Consider the following 12,311-nt stretch of genomic DNA (forward strand, 5'->3'; position numbering starts at 1 on the left):
TTCAGCCATTGCTGTGGAATGTTTTGTCTCCCTTTGTTTCTACTTTAGGTGTGGTGAAGCTTCATTAGTTAGAATAAAGGAGTTTTGTTTTAGTAGTTAGTAAAGCATGGAAAGGAGGAGTCGGTAGATGAAATTGCGGTAATGAGCGAGGAGAGTTGTTCTCATGGAAGAGGAATAACCAAGGACGAGAAGAGATTAAGTGTTATCTAGGTGGGAAAGGTGCTGAAAGTATTGAGTTGTGCCAAGTCTAGGGAAATCACATGGAAATGTCAATTCGACTGCAGTTGATATTATGTGCTGTGTTTAGTGAAGGAGAGAGTCCATCTTAGCTTTTCTCAGAGAGCAGCCCTATGCTTCTGCTTGAGTGGCTTTAAGCTACTTGACCGATTGTTGGAATGTTTTCTACCCATTGTCGAAGTGTTTTCTACAGAAGACTTTGACTGCTGACACCTTTCTTTCCCTTTCTTCCTAAATATATCTAGACTTAAATGATTTAGTTAGGTTTCCCTTGTTAAAGTAGTGTAGGGAAAGTCAGTTTGCTCATGCTCTTTAAAGAGAATCATCTGATGCAATTTAGCTTTCATTTCTTTTCCTGATTGTTTGCGTCATCATCTTAGAGTTAGTCATTTGCTTTGTATTATATAGCGTACATCTCTTACGGATATTTGGACTTATTCTGATCTTTTTGTACTTTTATACGATTATGCTCAGATTGATCTATATTGATTTGTTTCTAAATTTATATTTAATCCTAGTAAACTCCGATCAAAGAGTTGTGTGGATTAATGTGTGACCACATTGGTTGCACTATATTGCGAAGCAAATTTGTGATATTTACCTTTCACCTGACTCCTCCGAAAAAAATGTGTAAATGGACCTAGACTTTAACGGGACCAATGTTCTAGATTGCAATGGGTTGTACTAAAAGCAATGCACTTGACTATAGAGCCCGGATGAAGTGGTATCATCTGGTAAACTGCATTCTAATGCATGGAGTAAACAGATTAAACATTTCCTGTATAAAAGCATTTCGCTTCCTATTCATGGCAGTGAGGACATCAAAGCTGCAGGAGGCCCAGAACGTACCTTGCTGTGGATGCTTTTTATGAAACTCTGGTGTGCTTCATGTAGCTCGGTATTGATCTCCGGCTTCAGCGGAAGGATGTCGATATATTCTGAAGCAGTTTTGCTGGACAGATTGTACTGCAGGTCAGTTATGACTCTCTTGAAGCAGTGGCAGTAGTCCTCTGGAATCCCTGGAACCTGGAAACTCTGCTGAAGTTCTTGCTGCAAAACTTTGGCCAATGAGAAAGGAAAAACGTAAATAAGATGAACCTGGGTGAGGTGTTAGTTGGACTGTTAGTGAATAAGAGTTTAGTTGAAACCTGCACTATCCTAGATAATCGTTATAAGAGTAATACACCAACAATGCCTTAAGTGTTCAGAAGATTCTTTTTAATCAAGTTTAAAAAGATTATGACAACTTCACTGGCAGACATAAATGAACAGAACACAATGCCAAATCTGTAATAAAAGATGACAAAATGCACTGCAAAGGCAACAAATTGTACCATGGATCACAACACTTGTCGTGAAAAAACACTAAGGTAGATGGTCCGCAAGCTAAACATGTGTCAGCTGGAATCTTCATTAAAGCAATCTTCCAAACCATTCATAATTTGTTGTAATGCTATTCTGTTCAATAATGGATATGAATATGGATAGGACAGTCTTCACCTAGTTAAATTATTTCCAGATTAAACCCTACAGCATTTTGTCCTGCCATTTCCATGCTACTGCAAGCTTCATACTAATAAACATTTGTACACCACAGAATCTTGCAGCATTTAGTACCCATCCTCACTATTTAAAGGAACGAATCCACATATTTAAATCATGCTCTACTGCACCTGCATGATGCACAATATATAAAACATATATTTTAATAAGTTCTTTTGAAGACCTGATCACCCAAAATTAAAATTGGATAATGCATTTTTTGCAAAGGTAGTTTTTATAGATGGTGTAAGATAGTGTCCATTATTTGTTTTCTGCGCCTCACCAATGATTCTACAGTGGTTGCATAGCTTCCTGTTTTTCTATGGTGATGATTACATTCCATGTGCACTGCCAACGGTTCCCAGTGTCCTTGTACTACCCAGTGCCACTGTTTGGAAACAGTGATGCCACTGGAAAGATGATCTCATCTTGTTTCAGTGTGAAGTCTTTTCTACCAAATGTTTTTAATGCTTTTGCATATTTTTTTAAGCAAGAACCTTTCGAAACAATCGCTGTGCTATATGTGGTACACAGGAACATTGGCAGAAGGGCCGTTTGCATAAAAATGGTAAGGATACATGATTCATCAGGAATGAGACAAAGGGGGCATTTAGAGTTTGGTAATGCTCTCACCCTGCCAAATCTGCGGTTCACGTCATTTAGTTAGAGTCACATGAAGTGTTTGGTTTACACCAGAGAGTGTCAACTGGCTTCACCACTGTGAACAGTATGAACCTTTGATTCAACTACGGTTAGTATCACAGTTGACACACAAGCATCAAAGAAACAGATACACTGAATAAACAAATGAATATACCTGCAAACGTTGAACTTCCAAAGAACCAAAACCAGAACTATTTTTTTTAAAGTATGTGTTGAACTTGGCTCTTTCTGCAGGATCAATACCAAACATTTTTCCTTCACTCTCCTGTTTTTCTGAACCTGTTTCTGTTGGCTTTTAGGACTCTGCACACTTTATTACTGGTAACCAGTGCTAAAGTGTTTGTGCTCTCTCCTATAACCTTGGTAGAATTGGCTTACACCCAATTGGCACATTTAATTTACTCATACATCCCTAGTAAAGAAGTATTTTATCTACTTAAGGCCTGTAAATTAATTAATTAATTAGTGACTGAAACGGCTAGTTGGCTGACCTCCTGATCAGAGCCTCAGGGACAGAAAAGGCTCCAACCACATTGAAGCCAGCACCTGGTCTCAGTCTGCTGAGAGTCTTGCCCCCCAAGTGGTGCCATCCCAGTCCTGGGCCCTTGGAAGTGGGCCTGAAGGTACACTGACAGCCCAATTGTGGACCTTGCAGAACTGATCCAGTGCAACGCATTGGCCTGCAGCTCCTTGGAACCACTGCTGCATGACTAATCTCAACACAGGACCTCACATCGCAGCCCCACGGCTCCTCGGAAACTCTGCTTTGCGACGCATCTAGACGTAAGTCCTTGCCTTGTCTCCCTGCAGATCATCAGAACAGACACTGCGTAACGCATTCCGAAGCAGGACCTCGCTTTGCAGCCCCACAGCTCTTCAGAACTATCACTGCATGATGCATCCTCTGTGAAGGACCTCGCAACGCTCTCAAACTCGTATTTAATGTAATTTTTTCAGCAGCCCTAACATGGTCCCTGTACCTAGCCCACTCTCCATCGTGGTCAGCCTGCACTTGGGACTTTGTCCCAGTCCAGCGGGACCAGATAACCACAGTTGGCACTTTGTGATTCTAAGCACTGTTTTCACTTAAATCTTTGAAATTGCATATCTCCAGTTCTATTTGGCCTTCTGTCATTTTTTTCTCAAATAATTTTATTAATTTTAGAAATTGTACTCTATTTTTCTAAATTGGTGTGGGATTTTTGTTGTGTTGTGTCTTCGTTTTATTACTGTTTGAATTGTTGCATAAATACTTTACACATTGCCTCTAAGTTAAGCCTGACTGCTCTGTGCCAAGCTACCAGAGGGCTGAGCACAGGTTAATTTGGGGTTTGCTTCTGTTTCACTCTAAAAGAAATTGGGGTTGGTGCTTCAGTAGGGTTTTACCCTCCTCAACCAGCAACCCAATTTCCTACATTGGTGTTCAACAGTGAAATTAGGACTTGTTTGTGCAGTGCCTACAATGATTCTGTGTTACACTAAAATCTCAGATAAATAATTTGATACCAAGTAGAATTTTTTTTAATTCTTCTTTGTCTCTCAAATCGGTCATTTTTCCAAATGTAATTACTGCCTCATCATCAGACACTTGGGACTCTTATGTTGTTGCACCAGTGATACATTGACATAATGGAAAGGGATCCCAGCTGCCTATCATACCACAATCTGAGAGAGGAGTTCTGCAAGGAGAGAGTGATAACTATGAAGAAGGGGTCCACTAAGCAGGGGGGAACAACCTTTACAATGCAACTTTTACAACGCACTACACTTACAACGCAATTTTTACAACGCAACATCCACTACAACGCATTCCATTACATCGCATGACACTACAACGCATTTTTTTTTTTTTTGAAACCGTTTATTACAAATCTCAAGAATATACAAATATGGGCCCACAACCTTCCGGCCGGCCGCTAGGAATGGCAAAAACATATGGCATACGTTCATAGAACACTTGGCATTACAAAGGAGCATAAGCAGGAGTCATCAACATCATGGGCCACAGCCATAATACGTCACAGTGCGGTTTCATTTTATACAGACAACAAAAAAACAACACCCACAAGGCTACCCTACAGTCGAAAGTAGCAGCACGTGCTCCCCAATGGGGAACCCCAACTATCAGAGGAATCCAAGGAGGGGAAGGGAAACAGAGCGAGGACTGGGGGAACCCTGTGCCCGGGGCTAGGGGAAGGGGTCAGCTAAGGGGACGGGGCTGGAGAGGCAGCAGGCAGCAATGGTGGCGCGCAAATACTCCCACGGTAGGCGTTCCAGGGGCCCCACACTTTCACCCATGTCCCAGGCTTACCCCTCGCCACATACACCACCTTTTCTCGAAACATGCACCAGTCCATGTGCTCTTTCCAGGCCGACACCGTCGGGGGGTTCTGGGATCCCCACAGCTGCGCAATGTCACGCTTAGCAATCATATATCCCAGAGTCACCCACCACGTTTGCGGAGCCGAGTAGTCAGTTGGTTCCCACACATTCAACAGGCATCTCCTCGCTTCCGGCAGCAGCACAACACGCGTAACCACTCGCAGGACCTCGTGCACACCGCGCCAGAATCGCTCCACCTTCGGGCATTCCCATAAGATATGCAGGAAGGTCGCCACGGCACCACAACCACGCTTACACAATCCATCCTCAGTATAGCCCATACGCTGAAGCCTTGGCCCCGTCATGTAGACCCGGTGGAGTATCTTAAGCTGGACGAAGCGAAGGCGAGCCGGTATAGCCACCTACTTCGGAGAGGCCACCGCGGAGGTCCAGTCCTCATCGTCCAATTCCAGACCGTCGGCGACCCAAGCCTCGCGAAGGCCAATCAGCAAGCCCGATCGATCATTAATCAGTTTTTTATAAATAAGGGAGATCGTGCTGTCTGGGACGTGGCCATCTAGCACTCTATCCTCCAGGGGGGAAGACTCCGGGATGGAGGCGACGTCTGGGAAGACGGAGCCCAGTGCATGACGGATCTGCAGGTATCGAAAGTATTCACTGCCCTGCAACTGAAACTCCGTCTGCAGCATCTCGAATGTTTTAAATCCTCCCCTCGACCAGAGATCCCCCACTTTACTGATGCCTATCATGTCCCATTTCGCGAAGCCCTTCGAGGTCCAGAGAGAACCCAACTTCTCAGACGCATACAGCGGTGACGCCCGGGTCAAACGGTCCTTCCACCCCATAGCTGCATTAGCCGCATGCCATACTCTGACCATGACACGCGTAGGTCCCGTCAAGCGAGCGTCGGGCGCGCCAGAGTAGAGCGCTCGATTGTAGTCGCCACCGGGCAGGAGCATCTTGTCCATCTCAAACGCCGGGTTCAAGGCGGGCCCGTAGAGGCCATGGTTAATTGCAGCTAGCTGGGAGGCCCAGTAATACCGTTTAATGTCCGGGAGGGCAACCCCCCCGTCATACCATGGGAGCGTCAACTTCGCCAGGGCAATGCGCGGCCTCCCGTCCCAGAACAGGTGGCGCTGTAAACTCTCCACCTCACTGAAGTAGCGCGCCGGGACTGGGTCCATAGTGTTCTGGAGAGCGTATAAGAAACGTGGCAACGACATCATCTTAAACAACGCCGCCCGGCCGAGCGGCGAAAGCGGCAGGCGCCGCCAGCGCACGACGTCCTCCTTCAAGCGCTGGAGAGGGGGAAGCAAGTTCCACTCGTAGCGAGCCTCTGGGTCCAGAGTAATGTAGACACCCAGGTATCGAAACCCCTGAGAGGCAATCTGAATCGGACAACCCCGCGGAAGGACAGGAGCCTCCCCAGAGAGCACATACACGCATGATTTAGCCCAGTTGATGACAAGGCCTGAGTTCCGGCCGAATGAACGTAAAACATCAACCAGGACTATGAGTGACTTACGTGGGGAGGCTAGGTACAAAAGGATGTCGTCAGCGTATAGGGACACACGGTCCTCATATTCGGGGGTCCAACGGAGTCCACGGATGGAGGGGTGCCACCGCAGCCACTCCGCCAGGGGCTCCAAGGCCAGCGCAAACAGGAGCGGCGACAAGGGGCAGCCCTGTCGCGTGCCCCGGCCCAGCTCGAATGGGGCCGAAACTCTTCCATTCGCCACCACCTGCGCCAATGGGCCCGAATACAACAATTTGACCCAACTGATGAAGCCCGGGCCGAATCCAAACTTCGCCAGCATCGCCCAAATGTATGGCCACTCAAGCGTGTCAAACGCCATAGTGGCGTCTAAGGACGCCAAAATGGCCGGCTCCCGCACGAATGGGACACGTGCGAGCACCCCGTGCAAGCGCCGCAGATTAAGGGCTGTATTGCGATGGGGGATAAAGCCGGACTGGTCTTGGTGAACCAGGTCGCCCACCACGCCGACCAGCCGATTGGCCAGCACCTTGGCGAGAATTTTGGGCTCCGCATTTAAAAGCGAGATAGGCCGATAGGATGTGACCCGGTCCCGAGGCCTCCCCTCCTTGTGGATCACCACGATAGTAGCCAGACGCTGGTCCGGCGGGAGGGAGCCCAGCGAGTGGGCCGCCAGGAACATCGCACGGAGGTGGGGCGCCAGTACATCTGGTCGCAACTTATATAACTCGATAGGGATGCCATTTGGGCCCATGGCCTTGCCAGAGGCAACCGAACGTATGGCGAGGGCAATTTCGTCGGATGTAGGAGCGGCATCCAGCGACACCCTGTCCTCCTCCGAGAGGGAGGGCAGCGCGATATCCCTAAGCAGGGAATGGGAGTCCTCCTCCGAGCAAGGAGAGACCGGAGAATACACCTCGCGGAAATAATCCGCGAAACAGGAGACAATTTCTTCTGGCTCGGTGACACTCACACCATCCGTCCTCTCAATCAGCGGGACCACACGATTCACTCTCTCCTTTTTATCCAACCACGCTATCAGTTTGCCCGCCTTATCACCCACATCATACAGTCGCCCCTGCTGCTCCCTACTGAGGCCCCTGGCCGCCTCCGTGACGAGGGCCCTGTAGGCCGCCTGCTTAAGTTGTAGGACATGCAGTGCAGCATCCGTCACTCCGCCCTCTAAATCACCCTCCAATTCAGCAATTTCGGCCTCCACCCGGGTAACCTCCTCCCGCTCGCGCCTCCGGGCATGGGAAATGAGGGACAGGGCCTCTCCTCTGAGGACTGTCTTGAAGGCTTCCCACAAGGAGATAGCCGAAGGGACGGACCCCACATTCTCCTCAAAGTATCGCTGCAGGGATTTAATCACAGCAGCGCGAATGGTGGGGTCGCGCAGGTACCAGGTATTGATGGGAACTACCCTGCCCTCACCCCTCGGAAGGACATCAAAATGGAACAGGAGCGGGGAATGATCTGAGATACCCCGCGCCAGATGGCGCACCTCCCCCACACTCCCAGCATAGGCCGCCGGGACAAGGACATGGTCGAGCCGTGAGAGGCTACCATGTGCCCCCGAGTGGAAAGTGTACTGCTGCTGCGTGGGATGTTTTAAGCGCCAGCAGTCCACCAATCCCAGTGTATCCAAGAGGCCAGATAGCCACGCCTGGGCCCGTGGGAGGTCCCTAGGGGGGTGACGATCCAGAGTCCCAGAAACCACCGCATTGAAGTCCCCCCCAACCACTAGGAGTCCCCCCGGAAGGCCCAGGAGGAGGCGCCCCAAGTCTGCAAAAGTGGTCGCCTGTAACCCCGGTGGGACGTATACCGATACAAAAACCACTACTTTGCCTTCCATTCTCCCCACTAAAACAGCATAGCGCCCCCTATCATCATGGCGCACCTCATCAATTTCCAACGGGAGCGAGTTCTTCACCATAATGCCCACACCCCGTGAGCCCGATGTGAAGCCCGAGTGGGCCACCAAACGATAGCCACGCCGATTCATGGCACAAAAAGAGTTTCCAATAAGGTGTGTCTCCTGCAGGAAGACTACATCGGGTGAGATTCGTTTCAAATACTGCAGGACCACACCTCGTTTGATCCTATCCCCCAGTCCATTAACGTTCCAAGACAACAAAGTCAACTCCCTACCCCCCATCACACACAGGAGCCATCAATCGTCCCCCGGAGAGCACCTTAAAAACAATACAGAAAAGGGTTTGCCTTGTGGTAAAAATGAACAACAACACCCCACCCCAACTCCCCCCCCCCAACAGAACTCCCCCCTCCCTGCACCCCTGCATGAGCCCGAACAGCCCCCCCAAAGTGCAGTGTGCCTGTCGCCCCATAGATGGTGAAACTAACTAAACCCCCAGAGGAGGAGGGAGAACCCCCAAGAGACCCCACACGACCTCCACAGGAGGAGACTTACTCGAACAGGCGAACAGTCAAAAGTGACATCAATTTTGTCCAGAGCGAGGCATAATATTAGACCCTCAGTCCTGATCCGGCGGGCCCTCTCCCCCCACCGCTCCCCCCCCACCCCCCCGATCCCGATCCCCAGGCAAGGTATCTAACCAGTCCCCGGCTGCTTCGGGACGATCAAAGAAGTGCGTACGGCCATCCAACTCCACCCGCAGCTTAGCCGGGAAAAGCATAGCATACTTGAGATTTAGGTCCCGTAGACGACGTTTGACTCCGAGAAAGCTTAGTCTCTGCTTTTGGACCGCTGGGGTGAAGTCAGGATAAAAATTTATGTCCATATTATCGAGTCTGACCGGCCCCTGTAGTCTGGAGGATTGCAGGATAGCGTCCCTGTCCCGAAAGTTGAAAATCCGGGCAATGAGAGGCCTCAGGGGGGCTCCGGCCTTGGGCCTTCCCCCGGGAACCCTGTGGGCCCGCTCCACCGCGAAGAATTTACTCAGTCCCCGGGGCTGGAGGTGGGTGAGAATCAAGTCCTCCAAGAATAGATCCGCCGCCGCCTCCTCCCGTCCCTCAGGCACCCCGAGAATACGGACATTGTTCCTCCGGGCCCGACCCTCAGAATCCTCCAGGCGACGATCCATCAGCGCGCTCGCCTGGCCAAGCCGGCGCACCTCCTTTTGGAGGGCTGCCACATCCGTCGTGAGGCCCGATGTGGTGTGGGCCAACGAATCGACCCGGTCATTAGTCTTGGATAAATCGGCCCTTACCAGGCCAACATCCACAAGGACCGAGTCAATTTTCTGCGCCAGTGTATCAAAACGCTGGTCCACCGAGGCCTTCATCTCAGCGATGGCGCCCATCACGTCTCGCAGGGTCAGGTCCGCGGGCAGAGCAGGAGCATCAGTCGGGCCCTCAGGGGACCTACGCGGCACCTCGGGAGATCCCTTCTGGAGGGTATAGCGGTCCATGCTGTTAGACTGGTGGACTGCGCCACGTCGGGTCGATTTCACCTTTGCCCGATCTCCATCTTGCTTTGTGGACATGGTTCCAGTCCCACCGCCGTGCCAGGGACGTCGTAAAGGGCGGACAAGCCGGTTCACGGGAGCCGGGGGGGGGTCACCACTGGGCCACGGGGCAAGCCACAGCCGGCGGGCCGGCAGGGCACCCCAACGGGGCCACACTACCTCACAGTGCCCCGCGACCCAACCTCGCCGAGACAGCTAGGAGGGTGCAAAAGCGAAAGTGAAAGTGCGGGGTACGCGAGCCGCCGCGCCCAGCCCGCCGCCGTTGTTGACTTTGCCTCCGGATCACCCCACAACTCCAATCCGGGGTCCGGCGTGGAGAAGGCCGGAAATCTCAATCAGTGCTACCGCCGGAGTCCGAGGTCCAATTTGGAAGCGGAAAGCGGGTGCCACCTCAGCTTGGGCTCACCAACACAGTCCCCTCATCTAGGACAGGATATTGTCAGGATATATGTAGGAGGTCGCGGAGGTCCTCGGGAGCCTCGCACCTACGCGGCCATCTTGGTTGCGCGCTAGGCTCCTCCCCTACAACGCATTTTTAAAAACTACCTATACAACGCATTCCATTACATCGCATACTACCTTTACAACGCATACCATTACAACGCATAATATTACACTACACTATCCAACACTTACCCTACTGTTGCACCCCCTGGATATGAATAGTAATTTTTACCCCTATACTATCCAACACTTACCCTACTGTTGCACCCCCTGGAGTTAGAATAGTAATTTTTACCCCTATACTATCCAACACTTACCCTACTGTTGCACCCCCTGGAGTTAGAATAGTAATTTTTACCCCTATACTATCCAACACTTACCCTACTGTTGCACCCCCTGGAGTTAGAATAGTAATTTTTACCCCTATACTATCCAACACTTACCCTACTGTTGCACCCCCTGGAGTAAGAATAGTAATTTTTACCCCTATACTATCCAACACTTAAGCTACAGTTGCACCCCCTGGAGTTAGAATAGTAATTTTTACCCCTATACTATCCAACATTTGCCCTACTGTTGCACCCCCTGGAGTTAGAATAGTAATTTTTACCCCTATACTATCCAACACTTACCCTACTGTTGCACCCCCTGGAGTTAGAATAGTAATTTTTACCCCTATACTATCCAACACTTACCCTACTGTTGCACCCCCTGGAGTTAGAATAGTAATTTTTACCCCTATACTATCCAATACTTACCTTAAATGCAATGTAATATTATGCGTTGTAATGGTATGCGTTGTAAAGGTAGTATGCGATGTAATGGAATGCGTTGTAAAGGTAGTTTTTAAAAATGCGTTGTAGTGTCATGCGATGTAATGGAATGCGTTGTAGTGGATGTTGCGTTGTAAAAATTGCGTTGTAAGTGCATGCGTTGTAAAAGTATGCGTTGTAACGTCATACATCCCTAAGCAGGACCTGCAGGATCCTCTGTATGAGTTCGAGGTAGTACGCTGGTGAATATTGCTATAGAGGATCAAAGGGGAATTGGCCCTGAGCAGGATAATGAGGAGGAGGAGGAGGGAAATGACTTAGCAATGGGTCCAGAAGAGAGAGTAGGGACCAGAGAGGTTGAGTTCTCTTGTGGATCCCCTGCTGAAAGACTGTGAGGGACCTGAAGCTGCAGATAGCCAGACTAACTGCAGAAGAGAGAAGAGCTGAGGCAGAGAAAGCCTTAGAGAAGGAGAGTAAGTCTGAAGCAGAAAAAGCTGCTGGAGGAGAGAAAAATGTTGTTGGCTCATGAACGGAGTCTTAGTGAGCTGTACTCGAAGGCCAAACAGCTGTCAGAGTCCAGAAAAAATGGCGGCAGCAATTCCGCAGTGTTCACAAGAGATCAAGGAATCCACATACCTAAAGACCTGGTGCCCTGCTTTGAGGTGGGGATGATATTGATTGATGGTTTGCAGCCTGTGAGTTAGCCTTTAGAATACATAGGGTCCCAGAGGAGATTTGGGGGGCCAGTCTGTGGAGGAACATGCCAGCTATAGGGATAGATATCTTGTTGGCTTTGGAGGTGGCTGACCAGATGTCCTACACACTCATGAAAGCGGCCTTTGTTGCTAAGTTTAGACTAACACTTTTTTTTAATAATGCAGAGGACGTGAACATCAGGTCTTACACACTCCAGGGGCTAATTAAAAAGAAGAAGAAAATCAAAAGAAATTATATGTCAGAATACACTATTATTCCAATAAACTAACTGCCAATCATATACTGACAATATATTAGTCAGAGTATGACCTAGGGCAACAGGTATTGGATAAGAGAGTGAGAGAGACACACTAGGGGCCTTCTTTCGAGTTCCGCGGTTCGACCACTGAAGGACTGCATCCGTGACCGCTAGGAGACCAAATGAGCCTGTGGCCTTTCGACTGCCCTGTTACGAGTTTCCAGAGGGACCGGCAGTGTAGCGATCTAGTGGCGGTGGGCAATGTATTTCCATATATATCATGCCTGTGTGTACATTCTGACTGCATATGTGTCGAATACACACTTATGCATGATATTTGTAGAAAATTACCACCGACCCTTTGCCGGAGTCCGACCATTATGTGGGCAGTCCCGGTAATGGGTACATGG

The 12,311-nt window shown here is 49.5% G+C and overlaps 1 protein-coding gene across 1 annotated transcript in view; it reads right to left on the reverse strand.

Moving 5' to 3' along the window:
• LOC146862667 (uncharacterized) overlaps positions 1-12,311 on the reverse strand; it is a 457,539-nt gene that overhangs the window by 269,976 nt on the left and 175,252 nt on the right. The window contains exon 12 of the mRNA XM_085641888.1: positions 1,087-1,295. Within this exon, the coding sequence (XP_085498014.1) occupies positions 1,087-1,295 (209 nt within the window). The remainder of the gene's footprint in view (positions 1-1,086; positions 1,296-12,311) is intronic.

The sequence above is a fragment of the Triturus cristatus genome, chromosome 2_2 (genome assembly GCF_964204655.1).
Source record: "Triturus cristatus chromosome 2_2, aTriCri1.1, whole genome shotgun sequence".
Classification (NCBI taxonomy): Eukaryota; Metazoa; Chordata; class Amphibia; order Caudata; family Salamandridae; genus Triturus; species Triturus cristatus.